The sequence below is a fragment of the Macadamia integrifolia genome, chromosome 4, assembly GCF_013358625.1.
Source record: "Macadamia integrifolia cultivar HAES 741 chromosome 4, SCU_Mint_v3, whole genome shotgun sequence".
Taxonomy (NCBI): Eukaryota; Viridiplantae; Streptophyta; class Magnoliopsida; order Proteales; family Proteaceae; genus Macadamia; species Macadamia integrifolia.
In genome coordinates this window covers 15293249-15315644 of record NC_056560.1, presented here as the reverse complement: position 1 = coordinate 15315644, position 22396 = coordinate 15293249, and the positions used below count along the sequence as shown (strand labels likewise).

The 22396-nt window shown below is 37.0% G+C and overlaps 1 protein-coding gene across 2 annotated transcripts; it reads left to right on the top strand.

Moving 5' to 3' along the window:
- The first annotated feature begins 7281 nt into the window (after nt 1–7281).
- On the top strand, nt 7282–10023 carry LOC122075336 (F-box/kelch-repeat protein SKIP11-like). Of its 2 annotated transcripts, none has more exons than XM_042640332.1 (2): nt 7282–7495; nt 7927–10023. In XM_042640332.1, the coding sequence occupies exon 2, from the start codon at nt 8259–8261 to the stop codon at nt 9732–9734; it is 1476 nt and encodes a 491-aa protein (XP_042496266.1). In that variant the 5' UTR covers nt 7282–7495; nt 7927–8258; the 3' UTR covers nt 9735–10023. The 2 variants fall into 2 exon arrangements, with proteins under 2 accessions (XP_042496266.1, XP_042496265.1); XM_042640331.1 differs by having other exon boundaries at nt 7282–7529.
- Nucleotides 10024–22396: the final 12373 nt, after the last annotated feature.

Sequence of the window (22396 nt, the reverse complement as noted above, 5' to 3'; positions counted from 1 at the left end):
TATGTCAATATGTAATTGACAGCTGGATTACACGTGGATAGTTTCTTTCCCATTCTTTTTCTAATTGGGGATGTGACGGTCATGGTGGGCCCGGTACACCTGGCCTATCAGTAAAGCCGATATGATTAGAAAGCAGCAAAAAAAATGGCACGGACATTCTTCCGGGTTTTTTATTATTTTATTATTATTCTCTAATAAAATTATTAAAAAAATTAGTGATATTTGTGCAGAGGAAACTGACAGATTAGTACAACTTAGGGTTACTGAGGGATTGAAAAGCGAAAGGGCTTTTGGCACTTCACAGGGTTTGTGGTCCCCTTGCACCGAGCCGACACGTGGCTCGCATTACGAATCAAATGTCTTTTCCATGTGTGATCTAAGTAGACTTATATAGACTCTACACTCTACAGCGAGTGGAATGGAATCTTTTTAGATCAGAGCTCAACAAGATTAGAAGTAAAATGGAAAGAGAGACTGGACATATAAATATATATCCGATGTATCCAAGCATATTTAATTTGATCCCAATCAACATATTCACCGACGGTTCAGATCATGATATGAGATTTCACTATCAGGAATTCCAATGATGTAAAATAATTACCTAATCTCTACGGTTGGAATAGAATATTTTAATGGTTGGGACCCACAAAACACACTTATTCGATCCAACTGTGAAGACTGTGGTGGGGGGTAGTTGTGTATGTCCCTAACATGTGTATGTTTAACAACCATGAAATAAACAGATGGGAGAGAAGGCTACTCGGTCCAAAGGTCCAATGGGAGCATGCGTTGAAATATCCAATAGGGTGGTTATTCATCACTTCTATGTCTGGTATAGAATTGCATGATTGAATAGCATTATTTTCTCTTAAGTAGATAACAAAATTCTATTTGTAGACGGGGCCAAAGCGAACGATAATCAATCATGTAATTATCATGCTAGTGTCTGACCGCACAAATGAGTATCTATCAGAGAGTGCGCATGGGTAGAAAGTCATTTCATAGAAACCTCTGAGATGACTTAAGGAATAAGACCAACAGCGATTCTTTCTCGCTCGCTTACATATATAATGACTTCATAGCATATATTCTTTTCCTTCAAAATTAAGAAAATTATAAGATCAGATCTCACACATGTTAACCATGAAAGTCATTAAAGCTTAGTCTTAAATGTCCAAAACTCACTAAGTAGGTTAAGAGTCAAATTTTTCTTTCTCAATTATCACAAATCCATTTGGAGCTTAGAAATTGTTGTTAAAGTCTAAAAGCAAAATGGTGGTGATTGATTTTAACAAGATGGAAACGCCTCTTTTGCTATCGCTTTTGTAATTTGACCCTTAATTTGTTTTCATATTGATAATCAACCCTCTTGATGTTTTCAAAAACAAAAGAGGTACTTCTCTATCTAAGAGCCGAAATGTGAGGTTGGCTATAGCTGGATTTGGCTTAACCCAAGTGGGTAAACAGTATTAGATTAAATATGTTTGATTGTGATGTCTTTAGGGCTATAGCTAAAAATTAAAGCTTAGTTTGGTTGTAAGAAAAATAAAATATATATTTTTTTCTTTTACCTAAAAAGTAAAATTTGTCTTTAAAATTTTGTTTCCCACACTTCCATTGCAATTAAATGGAACATTTAAGTCCTGATTAAAAAAAAGGAAAAATGTTGGGTATGCCGCCGATATCATGTATGCTAGCACCCATTGTGTCTATCTATTTCTTCCATTTTTTCTGAAATGACTCTCATATTCTTCTTGAATGATACTCCATCATGTGTTTCCATTAGTGTCATCTGCTAGCATACTTGATATCGGCGGCATACCTATCCCTCTCCCTAAAACAAATTAATAATGAAGTAATTAAAAAAGTTGAACTAGTGATTAAGAGAACAAATATAATTCTCTCAAAAGTAGTAAAAATGGGGGGTGGTGCATGAACTGACCGGGTTTCTTTTTTCTTATAACCAATTGTTGTATGTAATCTAATATTTTTTTCTACTTTCTATATTTGCTTTCTAGCTTCACCATCACGGTCTTACATATGTGTTTTTCATGAAGCACGTTTTTGATGAGCAGGCCTGGTAAGATTAAAACCCACTAATTACTTTAAAAATAGTCATATTGACTTGGTTAATTAACCACAATTCATTCACCATTTAATTAATTAGCAAGATTTATACTTGGAAAGTACGTATTATTATTGTTATATATACATAGAAATTAAATCAACTTTTTTTTTTCTTGTGCGTCCATTAGAAATGGTTCTGCGATGGGTATAGTTTATGGTTATATTAGCTCCTCTTTTCACGAAGAAGCAGCAGCATGGCACATGCCACCACTCTGGTTAATTACTAAAAAAAAGAGCACCAAATTGGGTCAGGATAGAGGATCCTATGCATGTTGTCGGTCCTTGACTCCTTGATCATGAGATTCATAACACTCTCTCTCTCTCTCTCTCTCTCTCTCTCTCTCTCTTTGAGATCATATATTATTATTAAATGCATGCACTAACAACCCCCAGTGTGATACTGTGATCCACATAAGACATTTGGATGATTAAGAGATCATGATTCATGAGTGGGACCTAAGTTTCATAAAAATAAAATAAAATAGTGGGACCTAAGCCACAGTTGACCGTTCCACCGGCCAAGGAAGAGAGAGAATCTGAACCACTAATATGTGATATCTCACTAGTGTCACGTCAACAGCATTTTCATTCTAAGCCAATTGTCACTCATATAGTAGTTTTTTTTTTAAGGCGCCCACGTAGCTTTTTTCCTTTTTTAACTAAAAAATGACGGAGAGGGATTTTGGTGAATCTTCACATATGTGAATGTACGTGAACGTCCTTGATCTGTGGATATGACGTCTTTGTTCTCTCTCCTCATTTAATAAATGTCATATCCACAGACTAAAGATGTTCACGTACATGAAGATTCACCGCCCTCACGGAGAGGCCTTAAATTGCTAACACATGATATTAGTCAATTCAATGACTAGCGATGAACAAAGGATTTGGATCTCATGTTTCATGGATTTCGGGTCAAAACCATTACTCCCTTTCAAACCCTCTTCTCTCTTCTTCATCTATGTTCAACCTAACCTTTTCCACAATCTCCCTCTTCTTCCTCCTTGCTCTTCGTATTTGTTCAGATTGAGAAGAAAGATTAGGGTTGTCAGTCTGAAATGAGTTGTAACATGTTAATGTATGAAAAATATATGGATTTTGCCTCATTGGGAATGAAACCAAACCTAGCACCACTTGAGGAATATAGTGGAAAATTATTATCTCGCAGTAAGGGAGAGGATTTCGCTCACTGCAATCGTTGAAATAGGAGATGACTTCAACTTCAGATACCTTTGAATATAGACGAAGAGAGAAGGGGAAGAAGAGAGAAGAAGAGAGGAGGAAAAAAGAAAAGAGAGATGGCGGAGAGGGTTTCGTTTGAACAATGAGGAAGAGAGAAGAGGGTTTGAAAGGGAGCAGAGAATTTGACCTAAAATCCGTAAAACATGAGACCCAAATCCTCTCTTTATCGCAAGTCGTTGGATTGATTAAACGCACGTGTCAACAACTGAAGGCCTCTCCGCCACAGATCCTCTCCACAAACAATTTTTCTTTCCACATAGTTTGTTAAAACAAGTTTTAACTTTTTTTTTTTTTGTAAAACATTTTTTTATTGTTACATTTTAATCCAATAGATACTACAAAATATGTCACAAAAAATTAAAATCTTTATAACACGTCTAATGTTCTTTTATTATTATTATTATTATTGAGCACTTAAAATTTTAAACCTTAATTTTCAAAGATAAAATTAATTTATATTATGTAAACTAATGACCCAATCACATGAGCTGATCCCATAACCTATCCAGCTAGTCGTCACTGGTAATGATCAATTATGATAAAAGAAATAACATGTTGTATTATATATATATATATATATATATATAAAAGTAAGTTAAAAAAAAAATCCCCTTTTTACTTTCTTTTTTTACATAGCGAAACTTTTGAATGAAAGTTCAAAAATCTTGTGCTAAAATTCTAAAGCGTTGAGTTCCACACTAGTTTATGCAAAGAGGAAATATGTGCATAGATATAGTCTTGTTTCTTAAGAATGCAAACCTTTTAAAGAGGAACTATCCTCCTCCTTATGATTGTGAAGGTTCTTAGAATGCTTTTGAATCGTGTACACCAAGTTGAACTATAATCAAGACTCATCAAGTATGAATAAAGGGAGCAAAGATAATGGAACAGATAGTGAGTACCGACAATTGAGAAACATTTTAAAAACATGGTATTGAACAAAAAAAATTACCGTTCCTATTTGAACTATTTATTGTGAAGCACGGCAATCTCATGATTTAGTGGGTGTAATAAATTTCTAATTAAGTGGGTTATAAAGCAAAGAGATTACCACATGTGAAAAATGCATAGTAGGTTTTGACCCGTCTGTTAATGGGTGACCTAAATGGACTAAGTTAAGCTTACACCGGAACCAAGAATTATGACTCGTCGTAAGCTTAACATGGTTGACTAGTTTGGCTGTTTTCGTTGCTAAAATATTTTAGCTTTCGGCGTCAGATGGATAGTTTGAGATATTTTAAGTCCCTTTTAAGTATAGGAGCTGTAAAAACTGAGAGACTATAGAGAATATATAGCGTGTGTACGCAAAATAAGGTTAAAGGGGTTTGTGTCCTAATATAAATATATAGAGAGAGAAAGAAGAGAGAGAAAGAGATTGAGATTTGTATCGTGTTGAACGGGTACATTCTTATTTTGAAAGTATCTTTGTGTGTTTTTTTTCCACACAGAGGGAAGGGAATTTCGTGTAACCATCTCATCAATCCTTTTTAACTACCCATATATGATGGTATATATGAACAAGAAGAGATTTCATTAGCCCATCTTTTTAGCTTTCGTTCCCTATTTGACTTGTGCTCTTCAAAGTTGTTACCATAGAGATCTCCTTTCTTAGCCACATTGTTAGGTGGCTCTTCCTATCTTTCTTTGTTTTTTAGCAATGGAGAGGGGTGTTGGGGGGGTGGGGGGGTTAGAACACTTTATCTTCCTTTTTGTCTATAATTTGGCAAAGGGTACCATCATAGTATAATTACTAGTTAATTAATTGATTGATTTTAATGGGTCAGGTTTTGGGTGGGTTTGTCATTGGAGACGAACCATTTAATAATAATAATAAACTACATATCCTAGAATTGAAACCGGACCATCTAATAAACAGTTGGTTTGGTTTCAGTTTTTATAAAAAAAATTAAAATTTCATAAAGAAATAACTCTGAATGATATTTTGAAATATATAGGATGGGCTCATGTCACCTGTTGTTGGGGGTAGGGTTGTCAATCGGTCGAATCGGGCTGGTCTGTCCTCGGACTATGACCTATCTATTTAACGAATGAGTCGATCTCGATCGGTGTTGTGTTAGGTTCGATCAGGTTTTGGGATTTAATCAGGCCTTAAACGAGGTAATGTACCAATAAAGCTTTAAACTGTCTTTAAACAATCTTTAATTTTCTTAGATTTTAAGATACTTTAATTTATTTTGTTAAATCATCAACAATTTTGAAAATATATTACAATTAATTACACTTAATTACAGTCAATAATTGATAAAAATATCAATATATACACTATTCCATCAAAAAAAAAAATCAAAATACCTATATAGACGATTGGGTTGAACATGTCGGTCTAAGTCGGGCTTGTAAACGAGCTGGGTTAGTCGGGAAGCACATCGGGCTTACCCCTTGCACCGTGTACACCTGTTTATAAACGGGCCGAGCTTAGGCCCGACATGTTTATTAATCGGGCCGGTCCAAGTCAGACCATAAGTGTGTCAAGCTCGATCAGGCCTACTGGTGCGGGCTTTGAATCGACACCCCTATACATGTTGGAGATTATGCTCTATTGATCCTCTTGGATGATTTGGGTCAATGTAAGTATATCACCTACAAGACTCAAATTTTCTTTAGTGTGTCAGTGCCCATCGAACGACTGATTGCATCTGGGCTTGTGCCCCCAATCATTAAATGCACACTTGCACAGATAGGATTCCTCGCCATAGAGCCTAGGGATCAGAGAGTGATCCCATGGCTAGGGTGGCCTCCAAGATGCGTGCCCAGGTCATTCTTGTGATTGGATCACTCTCTAGTCCCTAGGCTCCATGAGCCGGACCCTAAACACAAAAGGATATGATTCCATCACCTACAAAAGCTTAACGAATAATTTCAGGAGGAGTCATCAAGAGGAGTCCACATCCTCTACAACTGCCATTACATCGATGCAGTGATTATCCGGTCATTCAAAAGTATATAGACACACACTCCAAAAGACTCCTAACTACCGGATGCTCACTCCACCGATGCGGTGGCTGCGAAGAATATGCCATCAAGAGGGCTATAAAGTACGAATTATAACTACAGTATCCCTAGTCTCAACCCTACAAGCAATTTTATCATCCCAGACCTAACCCGCAGTGTAGTTTTTATTATTTTCATAGTAAGGAAAAAAAAAAATCTTGATTTTTAATTGAGATTCTTTAATATTATTAAAGATTCAGTGTGATCTTGTTTATATCTCAAAATATATATTTAGATTAAAAAATATTGGGAAAAAAGAAAGAAAGAAATCAGGACCAGAGAATAAGAATATTCCTGTAAGATATGACACTTGGCAGCACCTGAAATTGCAAGTGCTCGATATTCACCAAAAAAAACAAAAAATGAAAATTTGCCACTTGGCAATCAGTAGCTTCACAGTTAAACTCAGATCAGACTGGCATCGTCAACCATCGTTTTTTGTTGAACCACAGCAAACCGGCTGGGTTGACAAACCGGTAACGAATGAAATCAATTCATTCATAGACGATATGAACTGTCATTTATCAAATCATAACCTGAATAGTGAAATATAACGCTTTTAAATCCCAAAATTGACTTTGACTGACGACAAATTTAGAGAGAGAGAGAGAGAGGAGAGAGATAAAGATAGCCCCACACAGTTGACAGTCTACTGTAACGGAGACGTAAGAAAAACGGAGTCCTCGCTTTGCTCATTAAAAGGCCGTTCCATTTTGACACGTGCCTAAAGGTCAGTTTAGCCGTTTCGAGGTCGACCCGCCGACCGCGACCTGAAACTGCGATTCCAAGCGAACCTTATTGGGAGTTTCTGGGCCCCACTTCCCCTTCTTAGAACAAAAACCAAAAAAATAAGAGAGAGAGAGAGAGAGAAGCAACTCGAGTGAGCTGTGAGAGAGATAGAAGAGAGGAGTTAGAGAGAGTTGGAATTAGATATAAAGGTCCAAGTAGGGTAGCTTCTGAAGGCCCAACACCCCACCCAAACCCCTTTAGGTGCTCAGTTCTACGGGCGAGTTGCAGAGGGTTCCGAAAGGACGACAAAAGAACGAACAGGAAGAGAAACAGAAACAGATGATGAGGAAGTGATATCATCATAAAATTCCTGTCAAGTCAGGTCCTCCATTCTATTCTTCCCCTAATCCAAAACTGTAAGTTACTGCATTTTTTTTTTTGTTTTCTTTGTTTCCGTTCCTCCTTTGCTGCCCTGGGATCTCTCCATTTCTTCCCAGTGGATAAATATCAATCGAAAAACAGAGCTTTGGTTCTGAATAAGGGGTTGCAAACAGAGAATTTGTAATGTTTTGATATGATAGATTGGGACTTGATAATTTTTGGGTTTACAAGATCTTCCCTGAATAACCCACAGATTTCTTCTTAGCCTTAACCCGGAGACCTTAATCGCCGAACCTTCGTGTTTAGTGGTTTCTCTTTTTGTTCTGGAGTTTTTGTTTCTTGGTTGTATGATAAATTTTGTTATTCGAAGTGGGATTGCATACCTTTCGGTAAATCATCAACTAATATTTTTTTTGCCCCTTGTTTGGATAGGTGGTCTTGGATTCGGATCGACAACGAATGGAAACAGACTAAAAATTGAATTTTTGTTTCGTTTCTTCATTGGCTTTCTGGGTTTTCTTTGATTCTGGAAATCGATGTACAGTTAGGGCTTTTTGATCCTCGGCTGATTGCAAGATCGCTTATTTCCTATCCGAATCAGTTATTTTAAATATTTTTTTTCTTTCTGTTCCGGATGTAGCTCAAGTTTAGGGTTCTATTCTTTACTGATTGATTGTGGATTTCGTTTTGGTGCGGAAGAAAGGAGGCCTTTGTGCTGGTGGGACTTATAAATCTGCGGCTGTTGCCGGTTGAATTCCGGAGATATGTTGGAGGGTCGGTCTTGTCTGATTTCGAGGCCCTTACCAAATTCCTGTGAGCAAGAGAGTAATTGGGCTTTCATGCCTTGCCGTCGCATAGAGGTCTCTAATGGCAAGCGTCATTTAGAAGGTGAAGGGGAAGAAGAGCTTCGGCAGAGAAAGTTATCTAAGTCATCCGATGCTTCTCAGATAGAGGAAACGACTCGACAACTGCAAAATCTCTCCCAGCCCTCTGAAGACCAATTTGATTGTGAGCTACATCGTGGGGATCAATCAGATTCAAATTCCCTCAACCAGCCTATTTGCCACAACATCTCAATGAACTGCCCCCTTGACATTCGTCAGAGAGAGGTAATGTCTAAAAACCTTCATGATTTCTCCAGCTCTCCTGCAGACCAATCCAACGAATCCGGTAGTAGGCAACGTCATGGGAATCAATCAGATTTGGATTCCCTAATCCAGCCCATTGGCCGGGACATCTCGATCAATTGCCTCCTCTTTTGTTCAAGGTCTGATTACGGTTCTTTGGCCTCACTGAATCGTAGTTTCCGCTCCCTGATTCGAAGTGGGGAGCTTTATAAAGAGAGGAGGAAAAAGGGTCTCATCGAGCACTGGGTTTATTTCTCTTGTCACCTCCTTGAGTGGGAAGCATTTGATCCCATTCGTCGCAGATGGATGCATTTGCCAAGGATGCCTGCAAATGAGTGTTTCATGTGGGCTGATAAGGAGTCCCTGGCTGTGGGTACTGAGCTTCTGGTATTTGGGAAGGAAGTAACTTCTCAAGTCATATACAGATACAGTATATTAACAAACTCATGGTCCTCTGGCCTGGAGATGAACGCGCCCAGGTGCTTGTTTGGGTCTGCTAGCCTTGGGGAGATCGCGATTCTAGCTGGAGGTTCTGAATCACAGGGGAGAGTATTGAGTTCAGCCGAGCTTTATAACTCAGAGACTGGAACTTGGGAGACTCTCCCAAGCATGAAGAAGGCAAGAAGGATGTGTTCCGGGGTATTCATGGATGGAAAATTCTATGTAATTGGGGGAATAAGCGATGATGCTGAGGCACTCTCAAGTGGAGAAGAATACGATTTGAAGAGTAGAAGTTGGCGTGAAATCCCTAACATGTATCCTATACAGAATGGAGCAAATGGAGGAACAGCTCCACCTCTGGTTGCAGTAGTACAGAATCAGCTATACGCAGCTGATTGTGCAGAGAACGAAGTGAAAAAATATATAAAAGAGAGTAACTCTTGGGTCACCGTCGGGAGATTGCCTGAGCGAGCGGTTTCAATGAATGGTTGGGGACTTGCATTTAGGGCATGTGGTAGCCAGCTTATTGTAATTGGTGGACCAAGGGCCTTGGCTGGAGGGATAGTAGAGCTAAATTCATGGTCACCAAATGAAGGCCCACCACAGTGGGAGCTTCTAGCCAGTAAGCATTCACCCAACTTTGTTTATAACTGTGCTGTGATGGGTTGCTGATGTGTTGGGTTTTGGTGACACCATGACCAACTGTATTTTCTATCAATGGATGATGGGATGTACAAGATGGTCTGAAAGGGCACAGGATCTTTTCCTGTCTAATGGGTATTTTCTGCTTCTCTCTCTCTCTATTTTTTTTTTCCTGGGAAATTTCAGGTTTACTCCAGATTCAATAGAATGGTTTTCTTGTAAGAAGTTCTTGAATTTTTCTTTTCTTTTTTCCCCTTTTATATTTATTGTTATTTCTCTTTTATATTAATGAAAAGGCTCCAATACATTGGTAGGGTTACTTGGCAAAAAACTGAACTAAAATGGATAAGATATCCTCAAGAAAAAAGGACTCCCAAAAGCCCTGGTGATGGGTATATGCAGAGATAATGTCATTGATCTCACAATGCCCATTTCTTATTTCTGAAGAGAAAATCGGCTTTAAGAGGTTCACTTTCTTTTGATCTGGCTTAAATGCTACCCCATTTTAATTTTTGATTGTTCAACTTTATTTACGAGTATTAAGGGTGCTAACTTAATAAGGTGAACCATAATCTTTGATATATTTCTTGGAGTTGTGTGTGGATTGATTGTATCATGATTTTCTCATTTATTTTATGAGAAATGAAAGAGGTTAGTCATAACCTGTCAATTTTTTTATAAGGATCCTTCATGCTTGTCCTTGCTTGGGTGGTGGTGTTGTTTGAGCATAGCCATTAAAAAAAAAAAATCCATGTAACCCTTTTGCCTTAAGCCAAGCAGCAAGGCTGTTTGATTTATATCATGTTTTAATATAGAAACTTTGGCAAACAGTTTAATTATGCACTTAATGTCTCAAGAAGTGTAAATCACACCATCAGTCATCAATCAATCAACCATGTTTTGACAGTCAGTTCAGATGTTGACGGACTCGGCCCTTAATTCTCTTGCTCTTCGAAGTCCCTCAAAAATGGCTTGGGCCTATCCTTCCTATGTGCTCCTTTTGTAACCTAAATCTATACTCCTTTTGTAACCTAAATCTAATAGAAATAACAACAAATATAGTTAACTGTATCCTACTAAAAAGTGTGAATCCAGTGCATAGTGTCAAGTTTGTGGTCTAAGGATCAACTTCTGTTACTCGTATTCTCCGCCTCCCTTCTTGTATGTGAGTAAAGTTCCCTTGGACAGTTCTATAAGATGTAAAAAACAAATTAAAAAAAAAAAAATCCTACTAAGAAGTGGATTTTTTTCCCAATAATTTAATGATGGATACCAAAATATTTTACATAAAAATTTGTTTTTTTCCTTTGACATTATAATTAGACTTTGGAAAAAGTGAATATCCTCATCCGCTCTCCCATCCCTATTGTTCAAAATTAGAAATAACATTTTCCAGCCCAATCACAAGGTTAGATCCCATGGATAAAAGAGTTCCTCTCTTCCCCATGGGTTAAGAGGAACTGGCTCTAAAGAAAGAAATGATTTTCTGGCTAAATTATAGGTCAGGTCTGTGGGCTTCGAAAACTACATATGGTGGTTAGCTAATAAGTAAGATCCAGATTGCCTAACCTTGGGGGACCATATGTGTTAGCCAACTTTTATCCTTCCTTTCTAACTCTCGTGTTTCCTCGAGTAAGCAGAATTACAGAGCTTGAGAAAATGGCTCCTATTTCTATGATTTTAGGACCACATTAGTTGTACTAATATAAAGAAGTAAGTACATATGGGGTTTTTGAATTGAGGAACTCATGATGCGTAATTGGGGTCAGTACTCAGTACTACTTACCAAGGGACTTTTGACTCCCTGGTAAACTCGAGGGAGTCAACCTTGGAATCACCCACTTTTGTGAATTGTGATCCTATTGCTTCTCTTCTACTTTGTGTTTTCCCCTTGAGGGAAGTGTAGGTGAGACTTGGGAGCTACTAAGGGTGTTAATCGGACCGATTTCTGGTAATTGGAAAAGTTCTTAATTGGGTCGGTCTAAGGGGGTCAATCTTAGAACTGTCCCATTTATTAAATGATTCCAAACCTGGGATCTGATTCTATACTAATTAATGAAACGGTCTGGCTCCGGTTCCTAAATGGCTATGGGCACTACTAAAAAATCATCTTTCATGGTATATAATCCTTAAAACAAGGCTCATATTTAGTTAGCAGGGCCTAGCTGTTCTGGTTCCAACCAATTTCTTAATTGGTTTTTCAGTTGTGGAACCTAGAACGGCCCAGACCCCGGTTCCGGTCCTAAGTGTCACCCCCAGGAGTAACAGGTCATACTTGAGCCCAAACACTCCGAATCTGTAATTGGATGGTCTTATAGTCCACAAAGATCCAGTTGTTTATACATCAATCGTGGTGTTTTTGAGGCTGATGGACTTGTGGGTTTATCTAATATCTGGTCCCCAATTGTTGATGGTTCAATTATTATCAAATTTTTCTTTTGCATGCGAAATGTGTATATTTTCAAAATCCAACGGTTGTGAAATATTTTTGAAATTTAAATCCATTTTAACTCCTCAAATACCTCAAATTTTCACAAACGGTGAGTTTTGAAAATATAATGGTGTTACACACACACAAAGACAAATATTAGACTATTAAGAATTTGGAGACAAGCCTGATCCCTATTGGCCGCCTGATTGTGGGCCTAAGCCCAGTATTGTTTGACAAGTTTCTGTTGTGGTGCATGTGTGTATGTGTAGTTGAGCTTGTTTTCCAATTTAAACATGGAGGTAACTAACGGAACCTAAGAATACCTTAAGCTCCATTTGATTGCAAAGTGAAGGAAATTAAATTTCCAAACCGAACAAAGAAACTTTTGTGATTGTTATTGGCATAACCATGTGAGATAATGATTGCGAAAGAAAGTAAAATTTTTACTTCTATCCCCTTTAATTTCCAATCATATAAAATCTTAGAGAAGAGCCTAATTGAAGAACTTGAGTTTTGGGCTTAGTGTCTACGATGCGGTCAAGGCCAACATGGGCTTTACGATTACATCCGTGGCCCATAGGCCTAGAGAAGGCAATTGCTCACACATCCATATCCTGATGAAGATGACAAATCTAAATACCCTATTACCAAAATAATAATAATAATAATAAATAAATATCCAAATATTACGAAAAGAAAATGTAAATACCTAAAAAATGATTGAATTGCCTTGATAGTTGCAATTTCCGGCCCCACACTAGCTGGGCCTCGATACAATTCTGATCTAATGATCTAAGACTAGTAAGATCAGTGATCAGCTTATTAAGCTCATGCATACATGTATTATAGGAAATCCTAAAACCCTAACTCCGCACAATTACAAATTTTTTTAATGTACATAAAATTGATGCAAAACTCCCCCAAAATATAGAAGTTTAATAACAATTGCATTGTATAGGACCCATAAAATATAAGACAAACCCAGTAAGCACAACTCTTAAGTGCCTCAAGTGGCCTAAGTAAGAAAGTTCACATTTACGGGAGGAGTCAGTAATGTTGTTTTATCTTGGAGGTCGATTTACGTATAATGTAGTTATGATATCACTAGCCATTAATGCTCCCATGACACTTATTACATTACCTAGAAGAGTTAAGAGTACATGATCACGTAACTTATATTTTTGGGAGAACAAGCGAGTCTCATGGTGAGTTCAAGGTTATGTATAGATGAGTAAGCCCTTACGAGTCCCAAAGTTAGAGTACATGGTTAGTATTGTGTATTTTTTTTTTTTCCCTAGTTTATTTGGAATCCTTCCGTTTTGAGTAAGTTCTGAGTTCTTATAGTGAGTAATTCTACAAAAAGTTGATCCGAAATCATTAAGCACATTGAAAAATGGAGATCAAGGACAATGATCGAATCACTGCCTCAATTGTTATTTCAAACTCAAAGATGAGTTATTTCAAAGTGGAGAAGGATGAAATGGGCCTTCAAAACGTAGCCAGAATCCAAGGACTTTGATCCAAGGTCTACCAATTTAAACGCTCAGGCAAAACCAGAACAAGTAGGGTTCTAACCTTCTATGTATAAAGTACCACATCAAGAGAGGATGTTCATATTTCATAGGCGGTAGGTACTAGTAATGTAAACCAATGAGGTTGGTAGTCTAGTGGTGAAAATGTCCTCAACCTTCACCGTTTGAGTCGGTTGGTTGTGGGTTCAAGTCTTGACATGCCCCACTATTGCCCATTGGTCCTGCGAAAGCACTGCTTACCGTTTGAGAGCTTGTCGGGGCAACTTTTTTCATTACCAAAAAAAAAAAAAGATACTAGTAATGTAAGAGAAAGTTTTTTGTATCTCAGTTGAAGGAAAAGTATACTCATCCAAGGGTCATATATGTACTATCCATTATTGTACAAAGTCGTTAATACCCCCAACTGCTCTCCAATACGGCAATACCTCTGCACATTTCTCCTCCCTAAATATGCATTGAAGCATGGAACCGAATGGACCAATTTGCCCATCAATTCATTACGTCATCAGTCCACCAAAGTTTAATTTGCAATACAGGTTCACCTTTCCCTTTATAAGTTCTGATAATGGTGGACCTTTATTTCCTGCTTCTTTACTCCTCTTTTTACCACCACCCCCCCTTCTCTTTTCTTGTCTAGAAGAACTGTTGCGCTTTTCTCTTTCTCACTTTGTTAGATCAGTTCTTTTATTCTGTTAAGAGATACCCTCCTGCCATGATCTAGTCAAAAGGGGATGGATTAAGGTTTAGCAGATAAGAAGATAATGGAGGTGAACGTACCACCTCTTTCCTTTTGTATTGGATTGCCGTGGCTGCGTTGCCCCTTTCCATTGCGCTAAAGATATTCCCGTACCAGCAGATAACGTTCCCTTACCTCAAAAAATATATATATTATTTTTTATGAGGAGAGCACTAAATCGTGTGGTTAACTGTCAATAGAAGTGACCCATAAACAAGAATAAAGTGCAGAATATGTTTACATTTCAGTGTTAGGGGAGGATTAATTAAAATCTCTCTCCTCAATCCTGATTAGTCGATAGTGACCCTACACGGCTTCATCAGTGGGGTCCCTCTATCGCTTTGATCTTGGGACCACTCACCCATTCCTCCATGGATCCCTAAATTAAACTCCAATACAGGAGTGGTGGTGACTGGTGAGTGAAGAACAGTAAGTGGTGAGCTCTCTCTCACATGGGTAGTCTTCTGTTAGAGCTAGCTAGGCCATCAATTTCCATACCCTAATCACGTACATTGTACTCTGTTGAGGTTTAAAATATGTTCTATAAGAATAAATTATGTGTTAAACCCATAACTTTTGCCATGAGATATGGTCTAGATGAGATACTTAAATTAAATGCCATAAGAATAAACTAATAAAGTGGAATAGAAGTTGACATCAACGGTGGGGAAGCTTCAAAGTTTCAAGTAATTATTCGATTCCTAACTCACCAATTAATGATAGATCATAGGAACTTTGTGGGTTCTTTTCTGTGGATTTCATTGGATCCTCAGCTCACTAGATGGTATAGACCATAGAATCCGAGGATGCAGATTTAGAGGCGGACCATTCATTAAGCACATGAGGAATTAGTGTAGTTAGTGATCTATACATATCCTAAATTTGATGGTTTGAGTGAAGGGAGAACCTCTTAATGGATGGGATCTGATCCCTTGGATTGGATCTAGTGAAGTATTTTAGAGCTTGGCAAATAATTGGAGAGAGAGTTTATATGACGACATTTACTATTCTCAATTCACTTTAGATGAATAGATTCCCTTTTCACCTAAGGTAACAAAAAACTTTCTATTACTTCTATTATAACCTTGTGGGAGACGGATTGAGACACTAGACTTTGTATTGTTGTCCTATACTCTTAGAGGGGGTGGAGAGTTTCAATTCGTATTTAAAAGGATCCACGTCATTAAATAAAGAGAGAGAGACAACAAGGGATTTGGAAATATACACATAATCTCGTGCCCACCTTCTTCCTAATTGTGGTTCGAATTCTAGGTTTTCTTACATATTAGTATTATAACATAAAAGGCATGATGAATCCCATGCCCTCTTTTGGGCTTGAACTTGTTTCCATTTAACCGAAGAGAATATAAGCTGAGTCAATAAAGCTCATTGCCATGGCATCCACCTCCACACACCCCCACACAGTACTGAGTCTACTGACATCACTGTCTGAGAATCTAATTTGAAATTATTGGTAATATAAAACAAATTAATGCCCACTTCCTGTGGTCCTGTCCTTTTTTTGAACGCCCAACACACCTTGCGTGATTGATGCATAGAACAGAAATCTCAAACCACTATTTGATCACTTCAATTAATCAAATATTAAGTACGTCGAGAATAGTACTACAACTTGGGAAAGCTAAACCCAAAGATCTCTATGGCTTTTAGTGGGAATATATACATACCTAAGCATGAAACTAACTAGACTCTAAACATACCATGTGAAAGGCACTTTTAGATCCCATACCCACATGAGCTGCGCCTACTCTTCCACTCCTATATCACATAGTTTGATCACCTCTACACATGCCTATAGGACCCATTCACGTGTTGTCCCGGACATCTAGGGTTGTTCTTGATATTAGGAGGGAAAAAAGAAAGCTATTCGCTTGTATGTGTTTACACCCATATATAATTGTGCACAAAAAATTACACTATACCCCTGCCTCATGTGCTGAAAATGTCTCCGTATAATTTCTTATTAGTCTACGCATTGGTGCAGTGGTCACACAAATAAGCAGCATTTTTTTGCCCCTTAATTTAATTAGGTTTAAGAAGAACTAATATATAATACTAAATTCGCCTGCCTCGATTGTCATTCCTTCACCCTATCGATCTCGATCCCATCTTACCTACTATTTAAAAATTATGGGCATTAATTCTTCAACCAAATCAATATTGGATATACATTTTAATCAAATGTGATGTCCCACGCAGGGCTAGAGCTAATTAACTTTCAATTAAATATTATTAATTAATCTTGGTTAGTATGAAGCCATCTTGATTAGATAAAATAAACCACTTAATTATGGGTAATAAACCTATGGAAAGAAAGAAAAAGTAAGAAGTGGTGAGGAGGATGCATTAGTTTATTCCAATTTGAAAGAGACTTATAGGGAACTCAAACCTCATCTCTGCCATGGATGGGCGTGGAGTTCATGTCTTCTTGACCTCTCTATAAAGCCACAAAGAATCTCTTGGATAAAGTTAAATAAACCTCTAATTAAGAAACCAACCCCTCTAAGGCATTTTAAATTTCCATTTTATAAGAGGGAAGGTAGATTCACAACTACATTTGGCCTAGTCCTATGTAGACCCTCCTTTTCTTGAACTCTTTTCCCAAATTAAAGGCTTAAAGCTAGTTTACTTTTCCACTTTTTTTTTCTAGTTAGTCCCAATATTAAACTATCCTACAGTGCTAATCTCATTTTTAATCAAGTTTTTAATGGGTGAAATAAAGGATTAAGAATTAGATAGTGAGTACCAGTGCAACTTGTTTAAAACCCACCCATGACCCAACCACCCAACCATGAAGAAAGGTATGAACCAAACAACTATTACGTGTACCCCCACAATGTATCACCGAATCCAATGGTCACATGTAACTGACTAGCATTGGGTACCTTATGATTAAATGTTCAATAATCTTGTTCCACGCTGCATTAAGCCTAATTAAGCAAATGATGTCTACGTTTTAGAATAGAATATTAGGGATAGACCATATACAACCATAAGGTTCTCACCTGAGACCTTTTTTTATTATTATTTTAGGAGAGAAATGCTGATGATGGAAGGCCATTAGTGCCCTTCATACGTCCCTAGTTCAAGCCCTCTAGTCATTTCCAATGCTCCTTAGAAGATAAGATTAAGATAAAACTAGAATGAAAATTTTTATAATCATTATTAATAGTTAGAATTTATCAAAAAAATTTATTTTGTTAATAACTCACATGATCACTCCCATCCCAACCCTCATTGATGGAGTCGGTAGTTCCAGGACAGCTAGCAGTGTACCCAACCTTTTACCTAAAAAAATTTTATCGTTCCTCTTTACTTGTAAGTAAATAGAGATATATAGTAAAATGACCATTTTTGTAATCTTGTTTGTATATAAGAAATGATAATATTATATTTGGATGCGCACGTCTTAAGAGTTTTTTGGATGATGATAGCTAATTGTGCTACATGGAAGGGTAATTTAGTGATTCTAGCCTCTCTTTTTTTACAATAATGAGCGATTCTAATTATTGGACTTTTAGGAATAGCCCACCAGGTAACAATTGAATTTGTTACAGTACAATGCAATTAAGTGATTAACCATGCATGCATGAATATATATATATATATATATATTTTTTTTTTAAATTTATCATGAGCATTAGAAATGCTAAATCATTCAAGGGTTTCCTTACAAACCCATCCTTGATGGTGTTTGGTGTCCCTAAATTATTATTATTATTATTATTATTATTATTCATCATCATCATCATCATCATCATCATCATTATTATTATAGAGAGAGGCTTTCCTGAACTAGTGGTATGGAGAACCTCCTAAGGGTGGGTTGGGGTTCATTACCTGGCAAGAGCAGAGAAGGAGAGAGATAAAGGGAAGCTGATCGATAGTTTAGAGATAACTTTTTGGATGCGGCTCCTCTCCATAGAGCCCAAGGACTAGAGAGTAATCCTACCACTGGGAGGACTCGGGCACATGTCTCGAGGTCACCTCAACCGTGAGATCACTCTATATTCATTGGGCTCTATGGAGAGGAATCCTACCCGATTACTTTATTTATTTGAAAAATATTCTCACGCTACCACTTGTGGGATGTTTTTTCTTTCTTTGTTTTTTCTTTTGGTGAAGGCACTCAAGGGATGCTTTCTCACACCTTTTTGGTTTTTTTGGTAGAAGTATACCTTTTCATTCGCATCTTGTTTCACATTAAAAAGAGAGAGAGAGAAAAAAGGAGAGAGACATCATATGGGCTTCACATTGACGCTCTTTCGCATAAAAAACCTTTGCAGTGAGGTAGTGAGGATCCAGCAGTTGGGGTGCATGCTAGAATTCCATCTGTTGGATCCTCACTACCACTCACTACTCCTTGGATGCATGTGTGTAGTTTTGCACCAATAGACATCAATGGTTTCAAATCTTAAGATAGAGGGTATTTTTTGACGGAGAAAATAGAATGTGGGGGTCCACAATTTTGGAGGGGTGTGTGAAATAATCCAAATGATGGTATTGCATACTTAAGGTTTGTTTGATAACGTTTTTAGAAACGAGTTTCTACCGTTTCTACAGAAACGGTAGAAACGGAACAAAAAGCATTTGATAAACATGTTCTGTTTCTACTTATTTCAAAAACATAAACAAGAATTTATATTGATTTATGGTTCAAGAAACAGAAACGACGAAAAGAGTTCCACTCGTTTCGTCGTTTCTTGAAACAAAAATGAGTGAACAATTTTAACCCCAAACCTCGACTTTTCCCTTCGACAGTCGACTCCATTGTCTCTGTTTTGAACACAACCGAGAGCTTCGTACCACTCCACAAAGCTGCAACCTCGTGAAGTCAACTGGAGCACTCGTGAACTTTTGGCGTGTCTTCTCTAAATGCAAAGATTCGTCTCAGGGAACTGGAAATCGTACCACTCGTGAGTTGTAAAGGAGAAAATGGTAGTATACAAGAGAGGCGAGGTCAATCGTGCTTTTACCACAGAAATTTGGTGCACATAATCTTCTCTCTGTTGAAGAACCCTAGATTCGCTTCAAGTTAAGCCAACGACCTCTTCTCTCATCGGTATGTGAATTCTTCTTCCCATTTGTATGCATAAACCCTAGCTTCAATGTCGCAATTTGGGGGTTTTTTGTTTCTCTCTGATGGACTTTTGAGTAGTGAGATCTCGAATGGGATATTGAGGAACATTCGGAGGCTAGGTTATGATTAGTACTGATTTTTTTTTTTTTCGACCATGAAAAGCTAGGGTTTTTACTCAAATTTGCTCTTGCGTGTTGTTCATTCGTATTTCTCTGCCTGTTTATCAAGTAATTTTTTTCATTTGTTATTGTTGGAGGATTTCGTATCCTGTTCCTTGTATGTATTCCATTTTTTTCCCTCTGTAGTTTAAAAAGCACAAGTTTTTTTCATTTTCTTCTATGGCTATGCGGTTATATTTTATTGGTATGATTTTGGATGACTTTCTTATCATCATCATCTAGGGATAGATGAGTAGTTGCCTGATTCCATTGTGGTTTGTCCAAAACTCATGATGTACTCTGTGTATAGAATTGAAAATCAATTTATCAAACACCAATTCCTATAGGAAATGTTTTCAGAAACAATGTTTATCAAATACTTTCAATTCTGTGTTTATCAAATACCTTCAATTATGTTTCTGTCGTTTCTGAAACGTTATCAAACGGTGTCTTACTTTTCTCTCATTGTTACTCGATCGTGTGATGACTACAATAACACATGAACCATTGAAAGAGCATTGGGAGGCATCGATCACATGGGATAAGGATGTCTTTTCATACAACCATGTGCCCGGACATAGGGACCCATGATCAAGTAGAGATCATTTTTCCCTTAATTTTTTTATGATGGTTTCTTAGAAAAATGACAAAATATGACAATAAAAGCAGTGGAGAGACAGAGCAACGGTCTTAGCGGAACGGTAGTATCGGGAAGTGGGAATCGGATCTTCTGGTACGTCGAATCTGTTCTTAATTAATTAAATAATTAATTATCCGGAAACTCAATGACTCAACGTCAAGTCTCCCATTACATTATAAAAACCTTTGATTAAACATAAAGTTCCATCCGATTATATAGTGTGTAGTTGGTCTAGTCTTAGTGTGAAATGACTCCGAGTGGTCTGATCTGATTGCGTGTGAGACTGGTCGGCTGGGCCGCTGGGGTCTACACCTTCACACAATCCTCAAATGATTATTAGATTCATTGATAAGCATCAGTATTTTAATTTCCTAATTTTTTTTAAATGAAAGATTATTAGTTGTCATTTATTAAAAAAAAAAAAATTAGGTGTCATCCATTGCTATGCATGGTTATGGAATTTTTTATTAGAGATTAATCTGCGCATAATTAACTAGAATCAACTGAATTTTAATTCATATCAGCTGACTCAATTGTTCCAATTTCATTTCTTGGAATAGTGGATGATGTCATGGCTATAGGCTATGGTCTTGGTATTAGGGGTACCATGTCTTGTATTTCATCGCTTGTATTTATAGATTGATTTTAAAGATCATTAAAAGGTTGTGGGGCTTAAAGGTACTCTCAGGAATTGAAGGTGTGAGGAACAATTATAACCTTATATATTCTTAATCGATAGTGACTCAGATCACATCTTACCATAGATGTAGACAATCTTATCAAACCATGTATATCCTTGCATTAGGTATTTTTTATTTCTAATCTTCATTCTTTTCTATATCATTTTAGATTTTTTATTGCTTTTTTCTCTTACTCGTTCTCTCACATAATATCAAAGTCCCTTTCTAGGAGAAAATAAAGTAAATAAATGGTAGCATTAATTTTATATCTATCGCCTCCAAGCTTTTCATCATAAGTTTTATCTTCTCCATTTCTAGTTTGCCCATATATGATGGAACCCTTATCAAAATATATATATATATATATATATATATGCGATGGAACGAGTTTCTAAATTATTGAATCAAATTTTGATGTTGTGTGAAACCTATGAATAGTAGATGATTGGTTACTCCATTCTGGTTGACTGGTTGGAAGGTATAGCATGAGACAGGAAAAGACTTCTCACTCTCTCTCTCTCTCTCTCTCTCTCTCTCTCTCTCGGCAATAATTTCCCAAAGCCTATTTCGCTTTTGTTACGTGTAAGTGTGTAACCATCATAAAAATGTGAAAGATGAGTTGAGATGTGAAATAGTATTGAAGAGTGTCTTTTGACTATGTAATTGTAGGCCACTACTACTACTCATCCGCTCCTAAATATCAATTCAAAAAAAGATGCCATGAAGGAGAAGACACGGCACCACACACAAACACATCCACATACATACTACTTTAATATGATATATGAAATGTGAAATGAAATGAAACTAACTTTTTGGACTATAAATTTAAGTAGGGAAGAGTTGGAAAGAGTAGGAGGGCCTATAAACCAATGACCAGAGTCCACATGACACTAGATATACAATCTCTGGATGCAAAACCAGTTCTAGTCATTGTCATTTTTTGTCAAATTCTCTCTAAAAATTAATGCCCAGATTGAGACATTATTATTATTATTATTATTATATCTTAGATATTTCCATATGAAAAAGAATCAAAGAAATCAATTATGTTCGTAAACACCTTACATTTGTCATTTCGTGATTCTCGACAAACACCACCACCCCATTGCCACCTCACATCACCTCACCATCTCAAAATGAACTTTGAAACAGATAGCCCACTTGTGATTCCCACCTCCTCTGTCTCTCTCTTCTTTCCATTACTAACCCTAAAAAAATTAAAAAATAAAATAAAATCTTCAAGTTGTTTTCTTTTTAATTAACAATTAACAATTAACAATCCTCTCTCTCTCTCTCTCTCTCTCTCTCTCTTGTTTATTTATTTATTCTCTATCATCTTGGTTTTGACCACCATCTCTTCTTCCACAACTATATATATCCCCTTGTCACCCATTTTCTTTCCACATCATTT

Excerpts from the sequence above, each read along its gene's own strand:
- LOC122075336 (XM_042640332.1), top strand. The coding sequence starts at position 8,259 with ATGTTGGAGGGTCGGTCTTGTCTGATTTCGAGGCCCTTACCAAATTCC.